A 25,042-nucleotide genomic window follows, 5' to 3' on the forward strand; every position below is an offset into this window, starting at 1 on the left:
ATAGTAAGGTTGATAGTACAATGGCCCTGTACACTTTGCATTTCGCTTTAATAGAGACGTGTTTGTTGTTCCATAAACGATTTTGCAGTTTTGCAAAAACAGCGCTGGCGTTCCCCATCCTATTTAGGATCTCTTTATCAATTTTGTTGTTGTTCGAGACGGCGCTTCACAGGTATTTGAAATCTGAGCATGAAGCAAGCGGTTTGTTGTTGACGGTGATGGTGTCGGGTTCAGGTGGTGGATTGATCAATTTCACTGGCTGATAGAGGCACTCTGTCTTTTTAATGTTGATCTTCAAACTGAATTGTATGGCAGCTCTGGCAAATTTGTCAATCAGGTATTGCATGCCCTCGGAGCTGTGAGTCACGATCGCACTGTCATCAGCGAAGAGCATTTCTCTCACTAAGTTTTTAGTAGTAAGGGTTTGTGCTTTGAACTGGGATACCTTGAACAGGTCTGCGTTTTGCCTTGTCTGGATGTAGATCCCTTCCTGGACGCCATCAAAGGCTACCTCGAGCATGGCCGCCAGGTACAATGAGAAAAGCAAGGGCGCTAGGACGCAGCCCTGTTTAACCCTGTTTGTCACTTTGAACTTTTCGGATGGGTTTCTTTCCTGTGCAACTTGTGCCTGCATTCCGTCGTGGAAGGATTTCAGCAGATTGATGATTTTGTCCGTGCATCCGTATTTCTGAAGGACAATCCAAAGCGCTTCCCTGGAGACGGTGTCAAAAGCCTTTGTGAAGTCGATGAAGACAGCATACATTGGCATGTTTTGTTCCATGCATTTCTCTTGTACTTGGCGAAGGCTGAATATCATGTCTATGGTACTTCTACCACTATGGAAGCCGCACTGTGTATCTGGTAGTATGTTGGGGGCAAGCAAAGCATCTAACCTGTTGAGTAGTATCTGGGCCATAATTTTACCAGCGATTGACAGAAGCGATGTTCCACGATAGTTTCCACAGTCCTTTCTGCTACCTTTCTTGAAGATAGGGACGATATTTGCATCCTTCCAGTTTTGCGGCATTTCCTCATTTTCCCAGATTTTCAGAACGTGTTTGTAAAGTTTCCTTTTCAACTTTGTTCCACCGTACTTCCATATTTCGGGCCTTATTTTCTTTTGTTGTGTCGATGACTTTCAGCATTTCATCAAAGCTCAGTTTCTCGTCAAGTTCAAGTATCTTTGGTCTCTGGGTAATGCTGTTTAGTGCTTGATGGTCTATGTCACTCGGTATGTTTAGTAGCTGGCTGAAGTGTTGGGCAAATCTGTTGAGTATTTGGGTTTTGTCATCTAAGATCGTTTCCCCATCTACACTACCGTTCAAAAGTTTGGGGTCACTTTGAAATGTCCTTATTTTTGAAAGAAAAGCACTGTTCTTTTCAATGAAGATCACTTTAAACTAATCAGAAATCCACTCTATACATTGCTAATGTGGTAAATGACTATTCTAGCTGCAAATGTCTGGTTTTTGGTGCAATATCTCCATAGGTGTATAGAGGCCCATTTCCAGCAACTCTCACTCCAGTGTTCTAATGGTACAATGTGTTTGCTCATTGCCTCAGAAGGCTAATGGATGATTAGAAAACCCTTGTACAATCATGTTAGCACAGCTGAAAACAGTTTAGCTCTTTAGAGAAGCTATAAAACTGACCTTTCTTTGAGCAGATTGAGTTTCTGGAGCATCACATTTGTGGGGTCGATTAAATGCTCAAAATGGCCAGAAAAATGTCTTGACTAGATTTTCTATTCATTTTACAACTTATGGTGGTAAACAAAAGTGTGACTTTTCATGGAAAACACAAAATTGTCTGGGTGACCCCAAACTTTTGAATGGTAGTGTACATCCAACAGCTGTGTCGTACTCTTCTTTTGTGGTCCGTGCACCTCTCTTAAAAGGCCTTCATGTCGTTCTTGTCAGCAGCTAGTTGTAGTCCTTCAGCTTTCTTTTCCCACCACTGCGATTTAAGCTTTCTCGTATGCTTTTGAAGCTCCCTTCGAGTTTCGATGAGTTTAGCTCTGTTCCTTCTTGTGCTTACTTATAGGTATTTCATCTTCACTGTGTTTCGTTCCACGATCAGTTTATTTAGCTCCTCGTCATCGTCGTCGAACCAGTCTTGGTTTTTCCTTTCTGGTCTCCTGAGGTGTTCTTTGGCTGTATCAAGTACAGCAGTCTTAAGTGACTCCCATTCACCTTCTACACTTGTGTCCGGGGTACTCAGTTCATCCATTGTCTTGTCCATATGTTCTGCGAAGCTCACCTGGAAAGCCTTGTCTTTTAGCTTTTGAACGTTGAGTTTGGTTGGTGATCTGGCCCCAGTTTTTGAGCGCTGTTTTTTCAAGGAGAAGGCAAACTTTGATCTTATCATGTTATGGTCAGTTGAGCAGTCAGCACCCCTCATCACTCTTGCATTGAGGATATCTAAGCGGTCCTTTTGTTTTCTGATTACATAATCTAGGAGGTGCCAATGCTTTGATCATGGGTGCATCCATGTAACTTCATGGTGGGGTTTGTGCTTAAAGACTGTGTTGGAAATAACTAAGGAATGTTCTGAGCCAAAGGTTAATAGCAGTTCGCCATTTGAATTGCACTTTCCAATTCCGTGTTGCCCAAGAACTCCAGGCCAGTTTTCAGTGTCTTTTCCGACCCTGGCATTGAAGTCACCTACTAGGATCAGTTTATCGTTCTTTGGGATGTGTGTCATGGTCTCTCTAAGCTTGTTGTAAAATTCCTCCTTTGTCTCCTCAGGGTTTGTCATTGTAGGGGCGTATGCACTGATGATGGTTGCAAAGGTATTTTTCTGTAGAGGGAGTCTCATTATCATGAGTCTGTCATTTATCAGTACCAGATCTTGTTCAAGTTTCAAGGCAATTTCATTTCTCATTACAAAGCCGACTCCTGATTCACGTTTTTCGTTTTCGTTTCTTCCGCTCCAGAAAAATGTATCCGTGATCTACAAGGCTGCCATGACTGGCCAGTCTTGTTTTGCTTAGTGCTGCTATGTAGATGTTGTATCTCTTTAACTCTTTGGCAACTAATGCTGTTTGTCGTTCTGGTCTTTTGGAGCTGTCAAGAAGTGTCCTGACATTCCATTCTGTGATATTGATCGTTTTTCATCTTCCTAGCTTACTTTTCGCTGGACACCGGAAAGTGGATGTACAGTGGGCCAAAAAAGTATTTAGTCAGTCACCAATTGTGCAAGTTCTCCCACTTAAAAAGATGAGAGAGGCCTGTAATTTTCATCATAGGTATACCTCAACTATGAGAGACAAAATGAGAAAAAAAAATCCAGAAAATCACGTTGTCTGATTTTTAAAGAATTTATTTGCAAATTATGGTGGAAAATAAGCATTTGGTCAATAACAAAAGTTCATCTCAATACTTTGTTATATACCCTTTGTTGGCAATGACAGAGGTCAAACGTTTTCTGTAAGTCTTCACAAGGTTTTCACACACTGTTGCTGGTATTTTGGCCCATTCCTCCATGCAGATCTCCTCTAGAGCAGTGATGTTTTGGGGCTGTCGCTGGGCAACACGGACTTTCAACTCCCTCCAAAGATTTTCTATGGGGTTGAGATCTGGAGACTGGCTAGGCCACTCCAGGACCTTGAAATGCTTCTTACGAAGCCACTCCTTCGTTGTCCGGGCGGTGTGTTTGGGATCATTGTCATGCTGAAAGACCCAGCCACGTTTCATCTTCAATGCCCTTGCTGATGGAAGGAGGTTTTCACTCAAAATCTCATGATACATGGCCCCATTCATTCTTTCCTTTACACAGATCAGTCGTCCTGGTCCCTTTGCAGAAAAACAGCCCCAAAGCATGATGTTTCCACCCCCATGCTTCACAGTAGGTATGGTGTTCTTTGGATGCAACTCAGCATTCTTTCTCCTCCAAATACGACAAGTTGAGTTTTTACCAAAAAGTTCTATTTTGGTTTCATCTGACCATATGACATTCTCCCAATCCTCTTCTGGACCATCCAAATGCTCTCTAGCAAACTTCAGACGGGCCTGGACATGTACTGGCTTAAGCAGGGGGACACGTCTGACACTGCAGGATTTGAGTCCCTGGCGGCGTAGTGTGTTACTGATGGCAGCCTTTGTTACTTTGGTCCCAGCTCTCTGCAGGTCATTCACTAGGTCCCCCCGTGTGGTTCTGGGATTTTTGCTCACCGTTCTTGTGATCATTTTGACCCCACGGGGTGAGATCTTGCGTGGAGCCCCAGATCGAGGGAGATTATCAGTGGTCTTGTATGTCTTCCATTTTCTAATAATTGCTCCCACAGTTGATTTCTTCACACCAAGCTGCTTACCTATTGCAGATTCAGTCTTCCCAGCCTGGTGCAGGTCTACAATTTTGTTTCTGGTGTCCTTTGACAGCTCTTTGGTCTTGGCCATAGTGGAGTTTGGAGTGTGACTGTTTGAGGTTGTGGACAGGTGTCTTTTATACTGATAACGAGTTCAAACAGGTGCCATTAATACAGGTAACGAGTGGAGGACAGAGGAGCCTCTTAAAGAAGTTACAGGTCTGTGAGAGCCAGAAATCTTGCTTGTTTGTAGGTGACCAAATACTTATTTTACCGAGGAATTAATTCATTAAAAATCCTACAATGTGATTTCCTGGATTCTTCCCCCCCATTCTGTCTCTCATAGTTGAAGTGTACCTATGATGAAAATTACAGGCCTCTCTCATCTTTTTAAGTGGGAGAACTTGCACAATTGGTGGCTGACTAAACACTTTTTTTCCCCCACTGTACCAGCGCGAACCTTTTTGACCTGGGCGACGTTCGATCTGGTATGAGAAATAATATCGATGTCCATATCCATAAACTGCATGCAAGTTTGTTTTTAAGTGAGACTGGCTGTTGTGTTACCAGAACCACTCTCGGCATGACTTGACTGTGGTCTAACTGGCAGGAAAGTTGATCGAGACTTGTTAGTAGTTTCGACATGCTGCAGCGTTTGGCCAGATGATAGGTACTGTATGTTTATCACTGCCCTAAGTGCTACCACAGGGCACTGGCTAGGTTCAGCATACGACATGTGTAAGTTTCGCGAAAGAAAAGCTTCACTGTATCCCTAGCATGGGTGGCTGCTGGGTGCTATGCCTTGCTAAAGGACAACCCAGGAATTTGGTCCGGGACAGCTTATTTCCATATTCACTGCTAACCTCATGGAGGCTGTTCCCCTATCCGCCACCTGGGGACCTGGTGGATGGGCGTTATCTTCACCACACCATGTGTGTGTGTAACATATAAAATACCATACAGACAAAATTAGTACTACGCCAGTCACCAAAGAAAATTAATAATTCCCGGTGCCTCTCAGTGTATGGTAAATTTGATTTATACAACCCCGATTCCAAAAAAGTTGGGACAAAGTATAAATTGTAAATAAAAACAAAATGTGATAATTTACAAATCTCAAAAACTGATATTGTATTCACAATAGAACATAGACAACATATCAAATGTCGAAAGTGAGACATTTTGAAATGTCATGCCAAACATTGGCTCATTTGAAATTTCATGACAGCAACACATCTCAAAAAAAGTTGGGATGGGGCAATAAGAGGCTGGAAAAGTTAAAAGTACAAAAAAGGAACAGCTGGAGGACCAAATTGCAACTCATTAGGTCAATCGGCAATAGGTCATTAACATAACTGGGTATAAAAAGAGCATCTTGGAGTGGCAGCGGCTCTCAGAAGTAAAGATGGGAAGAGGATCACCAATCCCCCTAATTCTGCACCGACAAATAGTGGAGCAATATCAGAAAGGAGTTCGACAGTGTAAAATTGCAAAGAGTTTGAACATATCATCATCTACAGTGCATAATATCATCAAAAGATTCAGAGAATCTGGAAGAATCTGTGCGTAAGGGTCAAGGCCGGAAAACCATACTGGGTGCCCATGATCTTCGGGCCCTTAGACGGCACTGCATCACATACAGGCATGCTTCTGTATTGGAAATCACAAAATGGGCTCAGGAATATTTCCAGAGAATATTATCTGTGAACACAATTCACCGTGCCATCCGCCGTTGCCAGCTAAAACTCTATAGTTCAAAGAAGAAGCCGTATCTAAACATGATCCAGAAGCGCAGACGTCTTCTCTGGGCCAAGGCTCATTTAAAATGGACTGTGGCAAAGTGGAAAACTGTTCTGTGGTCAGACGAATCAAAATTTGAAGTTCTTTATGGAAATCAGGGACGCCGTGTCATTCGGACTAAAGAGGAGAAGGACAACCCAAGTTGTTATCAGCGCTCAGTTCAGAAGCCTGCATCTCTGATGGTATGGGGTTGCATTAGTGCGTGTGGCATGGGCAGCTTACACATCTGGAAAGACACCAATGCTGAAAGGTATATTGTTGTTCTAGAGCAACATATGCTCCCATCCAGATGACGTCTCTTTCAGGGAAGACCTTGCATTTTCCAACATGACAATGCCAAACCACATACTGCATCAATTACAGCATCATGGCTGCGTAGAAGAAGGGTCCGGGTACTGAACTGGCCAGCCTGCAGTCCAGATCTTTCACCCATAGAAAACATTTGGCGCATCATAAAACGGAAGATACGACAAAAAAGACCTAAGACAGTTGAGCAACTAGAATCCTACATTAGACAAGAATGGGTTAACATTCCTATCCCTAAACTTGAGCAACTTGTCTCCTCAGTCCCCAGACGTTTACAGACTGTTGTAAAGAGAAAAGGGGATGTCTCACAGTGGTAAACATGGCCTTGTCCCAACGTTTTTGAGATGTGTTGTTGTCATGAAATTTAAAATCACCTAATTTTTCTCTTTAAATGATACATTTTCTCAGTTTAAACATTTGATATGTCATCTATGTTCTATTCTGAATAAAATATGGAATTTTGAAACTTCCACATCATTGCATTCTGTTTTTATTTACAATTTGTACTTTGTCCCAACTTTTTTGGAATCGGGGTTGTATCCCTCATCAAAAAATTCCAAACTAAAAGTGTTCAGATTGAATCTCGGCATAAACTCACTAGAGGCAGCCATGTTTGTTATTTACATTGGAGCGACCTTCAACCTGTGCATGTCCCGTGCTATTGCCTGCCTCAGTAGGCATGACCAAGATGCATAGATTTACACACACACAAACGCTCACAGAGCCACAGCTGTGACTTGAGTTGGCTGTATAGCTTGAAATTATGACATCAGTTCATGGTATATCCAGGATATACCATGACTGACTCACACTATATCATTTTTTATTTTTATTTTTTTGATGCCACAAGATATATTGCTTAATCAGTGGTGGAACTATTTTATGTCATGTAAGCCATCCTTGGCCAATCCCTGCACAGGATTTTTTTTTTTTTTTTATATAAGAGTGACCTGTTTACTGTTTATAACATATATATATATATATATATATATATATATATATATATATATATATATACAGTGCTCAGCATAAATGAGTACACCCCCTTTGAAAAGTAACATTCTAAACAATATCTCAATGAACTTGTCGCTCCAATACGGTAGGTGTTCGATTGGGTTCAGATCAGGAGACGTACTTGGCCACTGAATCACTTTCACCCTGTTCTTCAGAAATCCAACAGTGGCCTTAGATGTGTGTTTAGGATCATTGTCATGTTGGAAAAGTGCACGATGACCAAGGGCACGGAGTGATGGTAGCATCTTCTCTTTCAGTATAGAGCAATACGTCTGTGAATTCATGATGCCATCAATGAAATGCAGCTCCCCGACACCAGCAGCACTCATGCAGCCCCACATAAGGACACTGCCACCACCATGTTTCACTGTAGGCACCAGGCATTTTTCTTTGTATTCCTCACCTTTGCGACGCCATACAGTTTTGAAGCCATCAGTTCCAAAAACATTTATCTTGGTCTGATCACTCCAGAGTATAGAGTCCCAGTAGTCTTCATCTTTGTCAGCATGGGCCCTGGCAAACTCTAGGCGGGCTTTTTTGTGCCTGGGCTTTAGGAGAGGTTTCTTTCGTGGATGGCATTCGTGCATGCCATTCCTCTGCAGTGTATGCCGTATTGTGTCACGGGAAATAGTCACCCCAGTTTGGCTTTCTACTTCTTTAGATAACTGCAGTGAACTTGCATGCCGATTTTCTTCAACCCTTCTCATCAGAAGACGCTCCTGTCGAGGTGTTAACTTCCGTGGACGACCTGGACGTCTCTGTGAGATGGTTGCAGTTCCATCTTTCTTAAATTTTTGGACCACTGTTGCTACAGTATTCTGACTGATAAGTAAAGCTTTGCTGATCTTCTTGTAGCCTTCACCTTTGTGGTGGAAATAAATTATTTTCTTTGGGGAATTCTGAAGAGACCAGTTGAGCATCACTCTCCATCCAGCATCCAGTCACTAAAAGAGGTCGTTGTTGAAGAATGGAAAAAGATTGATGTTGCAAAATGTCACCAACTTGTTCATTCCATGCCTAGAAGACTTGGTGCTCTCATTAAAAATCATGGAGGCCATACAAAGTACTAGATGTAGTAGTTTTTGTTGTGGGGTGTACTCATTTTTGCACCACCCTAATTTGAGTAAAACTGAAAAATGTGTAATCTAAGTTATATTATTAACCTTACTTTCACGTTATAAGTTAAACAGATGTTATATTAAACTTTGTCTTGGAAATTGTTTGTGTTCATTGAGATATTGTTTAAAATGTTACTTTTCAAAGGGGGTGCACTCATTTACGCTCAGCACTGTACATACATACACATACTGTACTGTACAAAAGTCTTAGGCATGTGTAAAGAAATGCTGTCGATCAAAAATGGCTTAAAAATAATGAAATGAAATGTTTCAACGTTTAAAAAAATAGTATAATCATTAAGCCATAATAAATGAAACAAAGTCAGTATTTGGTGAGAGACGACCCTTTGCTTTAGTCTCAGGTCCAGTGAGTGCAGTTTTATGTGGAAATGAGCTGTAGGTTTTACTGAGTGTCTTACAGAACCAGCCACAGTTCTTCTGGACACTTTGACCGTCGCACTCGCTTCTTAAATTTTGCATCAAAACCCAGCAGCCGGGTGGCACGGTGGTGTAGTGGTTAGCGCTGTCGCCTCACAGCAAGGAGGTCCGGGTTCGAGCCCCGTGGCCGGCGAGGGCCTTTCTATGTGGAGTTTGCATGTTCTCCCCGTGTCCGCGTGGGTTTCCTCCGGGTGCTCCGGTTTCCCCCACAGTCCAAAGACATGCAGGTTAGGTTAACTGGTGACTCTAAATTGACCGTAGGTGTGAATGTGAGTGTGAATGGTTGTCTGTGTCTATGTGTCAGCCCTGTGATGACCTGGCGACTTGTCCAGGGTGTACTCCGCCTTTCGCCTGTAGTCAGCTGGGATAGGCTCCAGCTTGCCTGCGACCCTGTAGAACAGGATAAAGCGGCTAGAGATAATGAGATGAGATGAGATGAACCCAGCAGCCTTCATTATGTTTTCTATTTTAGTCTGAAAAGTGCTCTCTTATGGAATATCCTGCTCAGATACAAGCATTTTTTTTATCCTGTAACATTTAATTTTGCGCTGGAAAATGAACGAATGTTTGAACGAACTCTAAAATATTTTTGTACTGACTCGATTATATGCATATCATTACTATTTACTTGTCCATTAATGAATTTTTGACGAGACATACTTGTTAATTGAAAAGCGTTCCAAGTGACGACCTCATGAAGCTAGTTAAGATAACGCCAATAGTGTGCAAAGCGTCAAGTTAAACGCTGGATACACTGAAGAATCTAAAACATCAAACATTTTCATTCCTTAAACACTTTTTTGTTTGACACACAATTCCATATATATGGTCCAGATGTTGTTTCATAGTTTTGATGTCTTCGGTATTGTTCTACAATGTAGAAAGTAGAGAAGAAAAAAAAAACTACGAATGAGTAGAGTAGGGGTGTACAAAATTTTGACTGGTACTGTATATTGTGTATCTTGTAAATATTTATATTGTAGCCATTCATACCTCATTTAAGCATCAGCAGACATTTTATAATTTGGAAAACTCAGGTCTGGACAAATCACACCGGCAGGATGAGGCGACTGGAATGCATGGCGAGGTCACTATTTGTAATACAGCTACTGTATTTCGCTACATAAAGAAATAAACAATAAAATATGCATAATTGTTAATATTGTGAAAGTTTCTGTTTAAAAATAAAACTGATGGAAGGAGTCTCCAGTGTCAGCGCACTGTAAGGGTCAGAGATGACGCAGTAACTTTAAATCTTCAGACGCGGAAAAAGACTTCAGGATGTAGAGCAGTTTGTGGTTTCTTGGTAACATGAGATGTGGGTTTTTTGTCTCGGTTAAATTAAAAAAAATGCGTATAGCTAGTACAACCCCGATTCCAAAAAAGTTGGGACAAAGTACAAATTGTAAATAAAAACAGAATGCAATGATGTGGAAGTTTCAAAATTCCATATTTTATTCAGAATAGAACATAGATGACATATCAAATGTTTAAACTGAGAAAATGCATCATTTAAAGAGAAAAATTAGGTGATTTTAAATTTCATGACAACAACACATCTCAAAAAAGTTGGGACAAGGCCATGTTTCCCACTGTGAGACATCCCCTTTTCTCTTTACAACAGTCTGTAAACGTCTGGGGACTGAGGAGACAAGTTGCTCAAGTTTAGGGATAGGAATGTTAACCCATTCTTGTCTAATGTAGGATTCTAGTTGCTCAACTGTCTTAGGTCTTTTTTGTCGTATCTTCCGTTTTATGATGCGCCAAATGTTTTCTATGGGTGAAAGATCTGGACTGCAGGCTGGCCAGTTCAGTACCCGGACCCTTCTTCTATGCAGCCATGATGCTGTAATTGATGCAGTACGTGGTTTGGCATTGTCATGTTGGAAAATGCAAGGTCGTCCCTGAAAGAGACGTCGTCTGGATGGGAGCATATGTTGCTCTAGAACCTGGATATACCTTTCAGCATTGATGGTGTCTTTCCAGATGTGTAAGCTGCCCATGCCACATGCACTAATGCAACCCCATACCATCAGAGATGCAGGCTTCTGAACTGAGCGCTGATAACAACTTGGGTCGTCCTTCTCCTCTTTAGTCCGAATGACACGGCGTCCCTGATTTCCATAAAGAACTTCAAATTTTGATTCGTCTGACCACAGAACAGTTTTCCACTTTGCCACGGTCCATTTTAAATGAGCCTTGGCCCAGAGAAGACATCTGCGCTTCTGGATCATGTTTAGATACGGCTTCTTCTTTGAACTATAGAGTTTTAGCTGGCAACGGCGGGTGGCACGGTGAATTGCGTTCACAGATAATGTTCTCTGGAAATATTCCTGAGCCCATTTTGTGATTTCCAATACAGAAGCATGCCTGTATGTGATGCAGTGCCGTCTAAGGGCCCGAAGATCACGGGCACCCAGTATGGTTTTCCGGCCTTGACCCTTACGCACAGAGATTCTTCCAGATTCTCTGAATCTTTTGATGATATTATGCACTGTAGATGATGATATGTTCAAACTCTTTGCAATTTTACACTGTCGAACTCCTTTCTGATATTGCTCCACTATTTGTTGGCGCAGAATTAGGGGGATTGGTGATCCTCTTCCCATCTTTACTTCTGAGAGCCGCTGCCACTCCAAGATGCTCTTTTTATACCCAGTCATGTTAATGACCTATTGCCAATTGACCTAATGAGTTGCAATTTGGTCCTCCAGCTGTTCCTTTTTTGTACCTTTAACTTTTCCAGCCTCTTATTGCTCCTGTCCCAACTTTTTTGAGATGTGTTGCTGTCATGAAATTTCAAATGAGCCAATATTTGGCATGAAATTTCAAAATGTCTCACTTTCAACATTTGATATGTTGTCTGTGTGCTATTGTTAATACAATATCAGTTTTTGAGATTTGTAAATGATTGCATTCCGTTTTTATTTACAATTTGTACTTTGTCCCAACTTTTTTGGAATCGGAGTTGTAAGTGGACACCTGTTTACTGACATTTCAACAACATTAAATGTCAGAATAAAAGGATAAAATGTATGACATCCTGACAAATCGCTGCCATATCAGGGGAAGAAAAGACTTTAGGATGTGCTGTTGTTTGAAAATGATCAACTTCACAGTACTCACATTACCTCTGCTTGACGTCGGGGCACATCACACCACTCCATCACTGATTATTTTCCTATTACACCATGTCCCAAGTGTTTTATTACTTGCATATTAACTGTGCTTTCTCGCTAGGTGACATCAGACATTTATGTTGAGTCCAGATTCATGTCCAAATTGTCGAGAAACGCAAAATATTACAAATGCAGATGTAAGGCACTAATTTGTACAAGAGGTGATTTATAAATCGTGGAACATTCCCTGGAAAACTCTTAGACTGGAAAATGATCTCCTAAAAGAGTTGGAACCCTGATTTATCAATGTGTGAGGTCTGTAGAATAAGCGTGCTCTTTATAACTGACTTATTGGCATTTTGTAATAAGGACACAACTTGTATCTCATGGGTGGTCATGGTGATCTACAAATCTAGATTTGTTCCTTTCCAGATGTGTTGGCGTTAATTAAAATGGGTAATTTAAAGGAGAACTTAAGGCACATTTTTTATTATCAAAATTCTATTTCTCATTTTATTAAATATAGGAATGCATTTTTGATCGCTATTTTGTTGCTGCTATAGCAAGTTATGAGTGTTTGAAATATGCTCTGTAATATATCGTCCGTAAACGAGATGCGTTGAGACCTGTGCGAGACATCGTAGGACGGAAGTAAAACGTACAGCGCAAATCAAAGTGACCAACATCTGCCAACGTTGTCAAAAGATGCGCGCCGTCTTTCGAATGCTGATGTAATCAAGCCGGAAGTTTTGTTTGTTTTGATAGCAATCAGGAAAGTTTGAAAAAAGTAGGCAGTAATCGTCATTTAAACTCGTTTTTGTGCAATATTGGAAAACATTTGGAAAACGGTTTTCACAATGGCGGCACTGACACCTGGCTGACACTTCACGTTTTGAAGTCTCGCACAAGTCTCGTGAAGATCGCGCGGATAAGCGACGCCTGCCGTGGACCAAACGAACTAAATTCAACACGGCTAAAAACCGAACAGGCCGATAAGTATGATATTTAATTGCAATTAGTTGCCAATACGAGTCACGATATAAGGTTACTAAAACCGAAAACATAATTGAATAACACGTTAATTAAGAAATAAAGCAAGTTTAAAAATGACTTCAGTTCTCCTTTAATAAGAAGCTACTGTGATTTGTGATTCTGTTGACTTTTCTGTTTGTTCATTTCTGAGAGAGTTTTATCTATCGTGTCTAAGTTTACAGCTGATCATCTGAGGTGTTACGAGAAATATATACAGTATTTAAAAGTTATTCTATGAAATCGAGTCGTACATGAGCTGATAGCTGATGAGGCGCGTAGCACCGAGTTGTCTATAATCCATGAATGACGAGATTGAGTGGAATAACTGTTTTATTCTATCCACATTCACTGGATTTTGAGAAACGGAGCGTTTGGGTTTTTTTTTTGCAAATTTGATAAATAAAACTTTTCATTGGGCGGCATGGTGGTGTAGTGGTTAGCGCCGTCGCCTCACAGCAAGAAGGTCCTGGGTTCGAGCCCCGTGGCCGGCGAGGGCCTTTCTGTGCGGAGTTTGCATGTTCTCCCCGTGTCCGCGTGGGTTTCCTCCGGGTGCTCCGGTTTCCCCCACAGTCCAAAGACATGCAGGTTAGGTTAACTGGTGACTCTAAATTGAGCGTAGGTGTGAATGTGAGTGTGAATGGTTGTCTGTGTCTATGTGTCAGCCCTGTGATGACCTGGAGACTTGTCCAGGGTGTACCCCGCCTTTCACCCGTAGTCAGCTGGGATAGGCTCCAGCTTGCCTGCGACCCTGTAGAACAGGATAAAGCGGCTAGAGATAATGAGAGAATGAGATGAAAACTTTTCATATAAAACATCCAACAAAATAATTTCCGCTTAGAATGTAAACAAACCGGTGAAATGACCAGAGCAATTTGTGAAAAATGCGATGATAATTCTTGGGGGGGGGGGAAGAAAAATGTTCTTACCATCAAGTGTGGGGGGGGGGTTTGTTTTTGAGTAGAGTTTTTATTTTGTCCACAGTTGGTTCAATAACATGCTCCGCCATTTTCTTTTCTTCTTTTTTTGGCAGTTGGCAAACCAGGTGCATTGCTGCTACTAACTGGGCTGGAGTGTGGAACTGGAGATATTGGGGGGGTGGGGGGGACACAAAACAAAAACCCTATATTCTTTTATTTAGTTATTTCTATTTCTTTTAAATACTTGATAAAGTGATGTATCTGACTTGATGTGCTCTGCCATTTTGTTTTCCTCTACTCATGGTATATGAGCTGATATCCTAGTAGTAGAGTAGCCAATCAGAGTGCACAATTGCTCATATCCAGTGAATGTGGATAGAAAAAAAATTCTTGCAAAAGGGAAAAAATAAAAAAGCCCTTATGTGAAATGTTGGCAAATCGATCAACCAAGATATTTGGTGACTGAATGTTGTTTCCTCAGCTACAAGGCTAATAGTGCTAACACATCACATAACAAAAAGGCTTAAATATCCACTGTATGAGTCGATCATTAAATAATCTCATAAACTACTTTATGAACTGGGTTTATGAGTTGATGTTATATGACGAATATGATGTTCGATTAAGGAACATGACTCCTGTGTGACTTCCTTAAAATTCTCTCATCGAGTTAATAGCTTTTCCATTCCCTCCATCTGTACATGTTTATCATCAGGAGGATCCTACAGATATTTAATATTCCTCGTAATAATTACGACGCGCTAAAATATTTTGCATTGCCGTAACATGCACTGAAACGCTCTGACTCGAGGAAACATTTTAGACTTCTTAGAAACATAGTGCTATCATGTCTGTAAGTAATTAGACCTCAGATATACAAGGTTTTCCTTAAACTTCCCCACCACACACACACACACACACACAAGGGCGTTTGAAGTTTCTGAAGCTGTTTGAGGCTGGATCATGGTGTAGCATTGGCTCTTTCGCCTGATTTCCCCAGAATCCGCGGCTCGCCTACAAGGAGCCCACAGAGACACCACTCCTGGCGTCTAGACTCTGTAGACTCCTGTGACCCACACTACTGGTTTGTGTGTACATGTGTGCGTGCATTTAGTTTTACATGCTGAATGGGGCGATTCCTTTATTCCTCCGTGTTTGCCCTCACCCCATTATCCGGGAAGCAAGAGTAGATTTTCCCCCATCAGCCAAACCACTTTTAATGCCTTGTGGTACACCGCATGCATGCCTGGCCTGTGTTATTGGAAAAGCCCTATCTTTCTCTCTCTCTGTCTCACACACACACACACACACACACACACACATGCATTGTAAGCATTGTTTTGCTTTACTGACAATGCATTTCATTGACTCAAGTAACCCTAAGCTTACCAAACTTGGGAAAATTTTACAATAAGATTCAAGAGTCTAAGATTCTTCGAATTTTATTTCATCATTTCTCATTAACTCCAGCAAAACAACTCGCCGTCCAGAACGAAATCAAGTCCACAGTAAGCTGAGCATCATCGCTTTTTATTAGCAAATGCAGGACTTCAATCGGTTAATATTTATCACGCCATAATTTAAGTCTGATTGGTATTGAGGGTTATCTCATCTCATCTCATTATCTGTAGCCGCTTTATCCTGTTCTACAGGGTCGCAGGCAAGCTGGAGCCTATCCCAGCTGACTATGGGTGAGAAGTGGGGTACACCCTGGACAAGTCGCCAGGTCATCACAGGGCTGACACATGGAGACAAGCAACCATTCACACTTGCGGTCAATTTAGAGTCACCAGTTAACCTAACCTGCAGGTCTTTGGAGTGTAGGGGAAACCAGAGCACCCAGCGGAAACATGCAAACTCCACACAGAAAGACCCCCGTCAGCCACTGGGCTCGAACCCAGAACATTCTTGCTATGAGGCGACAGTGCTAACTACTACACCACTTTTTCATGTTTCATTGTTTTTTTTTTTTATTAACCGTGACCGTATTTATTTCATTCAAATAGTACCACACACACACCTTGTCTTAACTGTCATCCTTCTTAATTCATGATTAATACTTCAATTACACTTCTCACTGTGCTGTCCATTATCACATCCAAAACCCTTAAAGATGTCCCAAAGTAAATATATTTACTGAAATAGAGTGTACCACGGGCAGTACGGTGGTGTAGTGGTTAGTACTGTCGCCTCACAGCAAGAAGGTCCTGGGTTCGCGCCCAGTGGCCAGTGAGGGCCTTTCTGTGTGGAGTTTGCATGTTTTTCCCATGTCTGCGTGGGTTTCCTCCGAGTGCTCTGGTTTCCCCCACGGTTCAAAGACATGCAGGTCAGGTTAATTGGTGGCTCTAAATTGACTGTGAATGTAAATGATGGTTTGTCTCTATGTCAGCCCTGCGATAACCTGGCGACTTGTCTAGGGTGTACCCCGCCTTTCGCCCATAGTCAGCTGGGATAGGCTCCAGCTGACAATGGCTGACACAGGTCCAGGCCTTTTCTGTAAAAAAAAAAATGTAAAAAGTTTTGTGTAGAAGTTCTATAGGTTAGAATTACTTATTTACATACAAGGTCTGTCTTTCTCTTCAGCTCCATTTATTCCTCCATAATTATTCTCTGTAGAACAAGTCCACTATTCTGGATCGGAATTCTGTACCAATTGATGAGCTGGAGAGAACCATCAAGGAATTAAGGGAGAAGATACGATATCTGGAGCAAGACAGCAGACCTCTGAACACCTCTGAGGAAATATTGACAGGAACAGTGGCAGATGGTGTTAAACTTGGTCATGCATTTCTGAAAATCAATGAACGAACCAATTTTGAGGAAAGGTCTGTCCAAACCTCTCCCATAGAGGAGGACTTCAAGTTCACAGTGCCCTTATGCAACAAGTCAGGAGTTCGTGATTTGACTGACAGTACTACCTCATCAGCAGAACAGCTACATGAATTCCAAAGACTACAACAGAAGGCTACAAAACAAACCCTTTCACCTCCTCCACCTCCTATTCTGACTGGTCCAGTTGCATCCTCAGCTACTCTTCTGCTGCCCTCAACTTTGGGACCAACCGAGTCAGGAGTACAACTTCCTCCTTCACATCCACCACCTCCTAGTCCCCTGACTACGTCTATTCAAACTCTGGTGAAGGCCCCACCTCCTCATCCACATCCACTACCTTCTTCAAGCATTGGACCCCCACCACCACCCCTGGTGCCACCACCTTATTCCAGCTTTGGACCACCACCTCCTCCTCCTCTTCCAGGTTTTAGACCTCCAACACCACCTCCACCACCTTTTCCAGGCATTGGACCCCCACCTCCACCACCTTTTCCAGGCGTTGGACCCCCACCTCCACCACCTTTTCCAGGCGTTGGACCCCCACCTCCACCACCCCTTCCAGGCGTTGGACCCCCACCTCCACCACCCCTTCCAGGCGTTGGACCCCCACCTCCACCACCCCTTCCAGGCGTTGGACCCCCACCTCCACCACCCCTTCCAGGTGTTGGACCCCCACCTCCACCACCCCTTCCAGGCGTTGGACCTCCACCTCCACCACCCCTTCCAGGCGTTGGACCTCCACCTCCACCACCCCTTCCAGGCGTTGGACCTCCACCTCCACCACCTCCTCCTGGCTGTGGACCTCCACCTCCACCACCTCCTCCTGGCTGTGGACCTGTTCCTCCACCATCCCTCAGGTTGATGTCATTGGGTTCCTCTCAAAACTCTGCCCCTTTGAAGGCAGTCATAGAGCCTCCACGACCCATGAAGCCTTTATACTGGACCAGAATTCAGCTGCATGCCAAAAAGTAATCATTTGCCTCATTGAGTATAAATGATGTGTGTATTCTGCTTCAACATATATGACAAATGAGTAGTCCATGCATGCATATTTCTGGAATATTACAATGAATAATCTTGGGAGTAATTGTCTGTTTAATATCCTGTCAAGATATTAACATTTAGTTACATTTAAGAAAAACTGTACATGCACCAGAATCTCATGGACTGTAAGATCTTCATCGTAACCATATCAATGCATCCCAAGTAAAATATTACTATGCTGGTTTTAAATGTTTATCATAATTAAGGGGTTTCTTATTCTCCTTTGGCCACAGAGAGCCAAACACACACCTGGTATGGGAGAAGGTGGAGGAGCCACATGTTGACTTTGAAGAGTTTGTTGAGCTTTTCTCCAAAAGTGCAATGAAAGAGAAGAAGAAGCCAATCTCTGATACCATCTCCAAATCCAAGACTAAACAGGTAAAATAAATCTGCATTGTTATAATTGTGTCAAAGTTGAGCAGCTTTTTTGTTTTCTTCTTAATTTCACCTATGAACAGTTAATTAAATTATTTTTAAAGATTTGTAATAGCTGGAGATGCTGAACTGGAGCGAGACTGAAAAATTGTATTGTCAGGTTTAAGTAGGACATTTTGAAGGAAAATGAAGGGCTCCATTGCATGGGGTTTGTGAGACTGAAAGAAATGCTAAGTGTACATTAAGTAAAATTTTAATAGAGCGGCGGATACAATTATCGACACCTTAACAATCTTTTGGCCATTGTAAAAGTAGAAAAGGCTTTCAATACGTAAATTGTGCATGAATAATTACTCAAACCTTCCCTTGGGAAAAAAATGAGCTGATTCCCGATTACTTAGTGTATCAGATCATGTGACACCGTTCCACAATTATCAACACCTTTGTCCACAGTTATCGACACCATTCTACAATTATCGACACCCAGATGATTATTTTTTTTTTTTTAAATCATTGGTATGTGGTATTAAGTTAACAAAACACAGTTTTTATTTAAAATTTGTTTTACATAGACTTATATTTAGTCCAAAATATCTTTTATATAAATATATGGATGTCGGTGTTTACGTAAATGAGGAAGTAATTCCAATGTTTGTAAACAAATGAACTGATAATGTTTAACCTGCATAAGAAAATCTTTTTGTCCCACTTTCTACCCACTTTAAGTATTTTCGTAGATCACATTTTGTTAATCATTTTTTGTTGTTTGTATTAATTTCTAGCTTTGTGGTTTACCAATAAATGTCAACAGGCAACTGACATTGTAACCACATGAAAATCCAGGTCAAAGTTCTTTTTTTTTTTATTGAGATTTTAAATTTACATCTAAAATATAAAATGTCTACTGATATTGTAATATGTTGTAGATATTTACAACAAATTGCAAAAAATATATATATTTTCTGAATGGAATAGCAAAAATCTGAATATTTCAAGTATGTAATTTTTTATATGCCAGGAATTTAATTCTGGTCTAATTCTATTTATCGCAATCGGATTCCAAATACTCTATAAACATTCCATTCTGTTATGAATCAGAAAAAAAAATCACAAGACTTTTATTTTATTTTTTTAAGTACTTCATCTACTTCAACAATGCTACACAAAGATTGGTCCATAACAGTTGTAAATGTCATTTAATTCCACAGGGTGTTGATAATGGTGGACACCGGAGAAAGTGATCACTATTATCGACACCTCACGTAACTTCTCAAACGCACGTTTAGATACAAAATGGCGACTGTCAAATGAAAGAGTAAGAAACAAAGTAGTTTTCGACAAGGAGGTCATAAAATATCAGTGAGTTTGATGAGTAAAAAGATGTCCATGATCTTTCCACCATGCTTACCTGCGATGATAACATCCAGGTTTTTCTCAAACTGCTGATCGTGCTGAAAAAAATTCCATCTCGGGTAACGAGCTGTGTCATCAGATGACAAGGTCAAAGGGCAAGGCGGGTCTTCCGGTTGATTAATTAACCAATAATAACTGTTGTAACTGAAACTCACCTTTGTAAAATTATTTTATTGTTAAATCTGAAAAGGTGTTGATAATTATGGACTGTTGATAATTGCTCTAGTATTGTATATTTGTACAAATAAAAAAAAAATACTAAGTTAATTGAAGTAACTAATGTTCTAAGTTGGAACATTTTCCATACTGTTATTGTAAGTTCATTTGTACAATGTAATAGAAGTTCTCGTGTAAAGATGGTTCTTAGCACTTACACATTACAGTTAACTACAGTGTTAACAAGCTAAATCATTCTTCGTGACTAGATGTCTTCAGCTTTATAAAAACAAACCATGAAAACCTGGTTAACAGTTGAATGTTTCAATCTGTAGCCAAAAAAAACCAACAAAAGCTGATCAAGTAAAAAAAAAAAAAAAGTTGTCAATTAGCATTAGCTTGCTTAACATGTCAGGAAGTCATTAATGTTGTAGTTAAGACCACCTAAACCAAGCCCAAGTCATAACCAGGACCAAAGTGTATCAAGACCAAGACTTTGAGAGTTTGAGACCAAGTCAAGACCAGGACCAGACCAATGGGTGTGAAGGGGGATGAGTGACTGCCATTAACAGGAAAAAAAATGACCAGTGAGTCATGTTATTGGTTGTATTTGAAGCAGGAAGTTTTACATCCATTCACAGTACCGATGTTACTGTAACAAATGAATCAGACAACGCAGTGTCGATTGAAATCCCCGCAGTTATGGTCTTGACCAGCCTTGTAATAAAATCCCAAGTCCTCTACGTCCAAGATCGAGACAAGACAGAGTAAAAACACGCTCGATTCCAAGACAAGCCTGAGACCTTCAAAAAGTGGTCTTGAAACCGATCTCAAGTCTCGTCTCATCTCATCTCATTATCTCTAGCCTCTTTATCCTGTTCTACAGGGTCGCAGGCAAGCTGGAGTCTATCCCAGCTGACTATGGGCGAAAGGCAGGGTACACCCTAGACAAGTCGCCAGGTCACCACCTGCATGTCTTTGGACTGTGGGGGAAACCGGAGCACCCGGAGGAAACCCACGCGGACACGGGGAGAACATGCAAACTCCGCACAGAAAGGCCCTCGCCGGCCACGGGGCTCGAACCCGGACCTTCTTGCTGTGAGGCGACATCATTAACCACTACATCACCATGCCGCCTTCGATCTCAAGTCACATAAGGCAAATAATTTAGGTTGAAGGGGTTCAGTGGACAAAAATGGTTGGGAACTCCTGATGAACAGGGCCTGGTATTGGACCCTGAGGGACACCTTAATGTCCTCCTCCAGTCTGCCTGCTGATGAACTGAGATCACCGCTGCATTTAATACAACACTGCCTTTCTGTGATTTAAAGGAGCAAGTTAATTTGCAGTTCGGTGTACATAGATTATTGTTAGTCTGTACACAATGATGATTTAGATACATTTCCAAGCCATTTGTTTTGGAAGGTTGAACTACAGCGAACCACAGGGATTTATTTCAGAAGTGTGAAACTCACAGCTGTTTTTGATCCCTTCTGGTAAAGGGACATCAGTGAAGTGAAGTGAAATGGGTTCTGACAAGAGAAACTTTTTCTGGTTAGTTGTATGAAGTTATAGTTTGTCAAAAACTGACAGATTTTATCCACAGATAGATATTGGTCTATTGCTCTATTATAAAAGATTGTTATTTTTAAACCACCCAATAACTTTATGCCTTAAACATTAGCCTTTCTTTATCAAATCTGATCTGGACAATTAAACCCCTATCTGGTCAGAGTGCATGCAAATTTCAGCACAACCTGAAAATAGATTGTAGTGAAATAATTGCTTAAAAACGATCAATAATTTTATCACACATAGTAAGTGTAGTGTAAGTGATGGGAAGAAAAATTAGCAACAGCACTGGGTCTCCTTCAGATTTCTAACTGGGTTTATACACTATTACCACGAGCTGGTTTCGTAGTTAGCATCTCCTCTCAACCAGGACATCACAAGTTCTACTCGCGGTCAGGTCATACCAGAGACCATTATCAAAATGGTACCTACTGCCATCTGGTGAGGCATGCCACAAAACAGATGCGAGTAGTGAGTCAAACTCTCGCAGATACCAGAGGACCAGCTCCGTACTGTAACCCTTGTTATGTAATAGGCAAGAAGCCGAGGGCTATAGAAACTGTGATTGGCACCGCCCAATGCACCAAGTGTACTGGATTAGTACTGGGACAGGAGGCAGCATGGGAAGATCAGGTCCTGGCATGGGAGGAGGGACTTTGCCTTTATTATTATTATTATTATTATTATTATTATTATTATTATTTTAAATACACTTTACACACATACCTGCAGTTCATCTCACCTGCTTTATTTAAGGACTCAGTTCTAACTCAAACATTGCGAAGTCTTGCCCATCTACCAGTACATCAAGGCCTGTATCATTGTAATTGTCCTTGATTGGGATGTTGGGGAATAACACTGGTATTTAAACAGTTCCTTTGCTTATTTTTTTTTTAATCCCCTGTCCAAATGAAGTTTGGTGGGGGATATAGAAACGGTTTCCGTCCATCTGTCCGTCTGGTCACGTTTTTGTTTCCAGGCCATATCTTGAAAACTACTGAAGATATCTTCATGAAACTTTGTATACATAACAAACATGTGAACTGGTGCCTTTTGCTATTCAGGATTTTTGAAAACAGGTATTTTTCAAATTTTTACACTACCGTTCAAAAGTTTGGGGTCACCCAGACAATTTTGTGTTTTCCATGAAAAGTCACACTTTTATTTACCACCATAAGTTGTAAAATGAATAGAAAATATAGTCAAGACATTTTTCTGGCCATTTTGAGCATTTAATCGACCCCACAAATGTGATGCTCCAGAAACTCAATCTGCTCAAAGGAAGGTCAGTTTTATAGCTTCTCTAAAGAGCTCAACTGTTTTCAGCTGTGCTAACATGATTGTACAAGGGTTTTCTAATCATCCATTAGCCTTCTGAGGCAATGAGCAAACACATTGTACCATTAGAACACTGGAGTGATAGTTGCTGGAAATGGGCCTCTATACACCTATGGAGATATTGCACCAAAAACCAGACATTTGCAGCTAGAATAGTCATTTACCACATTAGCAATGTATAGAGTGTATTTCTGATTAGTGATCTTCATTGAAAAGAACAGTGCTTTTCTTTCAAAAATAAGGAAATTTCAAAGTGACCCCAAACCTTTGAACGGTAGTGTACATAAAAAATAGATTTTGACTTAGTTTCTAAGAGCAATGTTCGTTTCCGGAGCATATATCCAAACCTATTCATGAAACAGATTTGAAACTTGGTGTACATGTTAACAAGGTGGTGTAGATGTGCCTTTTCATGCTTAGAGATTTGAGAAATTTAAATTTTAGTCTTTGGGGTACATTTTGTTTCTGGAGCAGAACTTGAAAACTATGAGTGGGATGGTCTTGAAAGTTGGTATGCGTTGAGTAAGTAATGTATATGTGCCTTTTGATACAAAGAAAGGTGAGAATTTTTAGCTCAGCTGGACCAAAGGTCCGGTGGGTTTATGCCATGGGCTGCTGAGGTCAGTGTAAAGAGGTCGGGTTGGTTTCCTGCAGCAGAACTTAAAAAATGTGACAAATACTTTCTTGAAACTTGGTAAATAGTTGGTATATAGGGTGGGGGATATAGATGACTCTGTTGTCTTGTTCGTTTTTTGGGGTTTTTTTTGTTTGTTTTTTTTTCCCAGAAATCTGTTGACATGTATGCATGTACACCCCCATTTCCCCAAAAAAAAGTGGTGATTTGTATCTCAAGGAATCCCTATATCTGCACCTGCCCCAACTTTTTTGAAATGTGTGGCTGGTATTAAATTCAAAATAAGCATATATTTTTCAAGGAACAAAATGATTTCTCAGTTTCGACATTTGATATGTTGCCTTTGGACCATGTTCAATGAAATCTAGGGTTTCCATGATTTGCACATAATCGCACTAGGTTTTTTATTTATGTTTTACACAGTGACCCAAATTTTTAGGGCCTGAGCACTGGGGGTGCACTGCCTCCAGTGTCCACCAGAAGGCGCTGCACTGAGGTGCAAGGCCCTGTTGCGTTTCCCTAAGGTATCTTCTTATTATTCTTTTTCTTCAAGACTTGGCCATTTTTGAGGTGGTTCCCATGGGCGAAAACTCATGAAATTTGGTACACACATCATTCCTGGCCACCACTACTCAGGGATAGAGGCTTCGCCCCAGGTGTGTCCGGGGGACTCCATAGCGCCCCCCCATATGTCATTGAGACTTTTGCCTGGTATATACTGTACTTTCGCCTATCCTTGTCAAATTTGGTAGGTGTGTGGGGTTCCCCAAGACAAACAAAATTATGTACATTGTATTAGCCATACTTAACAGGAAGTGAGTTATTTTTGGTTTTGTGCATTTTGACACTTTACATTTTGACATTCTCCTCCAAGGCAGTTTATTGGATTCATGCCAGATTTGGTATACTGGAAGTGCTCGGGCCCTTCATCGCCGCTTGCGGCTATATTTTTGGAATCAGGTCTGTATAAAAAGTGTTAGCAGAGATGGAGAGGTCAAAAATGTGAGAAAGAAGCTCTTTAGTCAAATTAAATCTGCAGGACAAGTCCAGTTAATCTCTCAGTGAGAATTCACAATTTAGGACTTTCACATGGAAATCCATGAAAACAAACATGCACACAAGCTATGATTTAGATACAACATCCTGTGTAATGGATGAGCTGAAGGCAAAGAAGCCCATGAGCCAAAATGGAGTAAAGTAAGAAAGTTAATCATGTTGGGAATAGAACACTTGAGGTTGTGCTGTTATACGAAAATAATCAAAGATTATCTGTGTGATATGGCATGACACTAAACGGAGTTGTTGATACCACATGGATGTTCATTATTTTCCTAGAACAATGCATCCTGAAGTTTTATTCCTTTTATATCACAGCAATTCTCCAACACTAGTAATTATACACCCACCGGCCACTGTTTGTTTTATGCAGTTCGCTAATCAGCCGATCCCTTGACAGCAGCACCATGTATCAAATCATGCTGATACAAATCAAGAGCTTCAGTTAATTAATGCTCACTTTATTCAAACATCAGAATGGGAAAAAATTGTGATCTCACAGTGTGACTTTCTTTCACTGTAGCATGGGTGTTGGTTTGAGCCAGATGGACTGGTTTGAGTATTTCAGAAAC

The 25,042-nt window shown here is 41.0% G+C and overlaps 1 protein-coding gene across 2 annotated transcripts in view; it reads left to right on the forward strand.

Annotated features, from left to right (window-relative positions):
* The window catches only part of fmn2a (formin 2a), a 144,891-nt gene that overhangs the window by 20,201 nt on the left and 99,648 nt on the right, over positions 1-25,042 (forward strand). For both annotated transcript variants that reach the window (XM_060933370.1, XM_060933369.1), the window contains exons 5-6: positions 16,667-17,850; positions 18,160-18,304. In XM_060933370.1, the coding sequence (XP_060789353.1) occupies positions 16,667-17,850; positions 18,160-18,304 (1,329 nt within the window). The remainder of the gene's footprint in view (positions 1-16,666; positions 17,851-18,159; positions 18,305-25,042) is intronic.

Source organism: Neoarius graeffei, chromosome 11 (genome assembly GCF_027579695.1).
Source record: "Neoarius graeffei isolate fNeoGra1 chromosome 11, fNeoGra1.pri, whole genome shotgun sequence".
Lineage (NCBI taxonomy): Eukaryota > Metazoa > Chordata > Actinopteri > Siluriformes > Ariidae > Neoarius > Neoarius graeffei.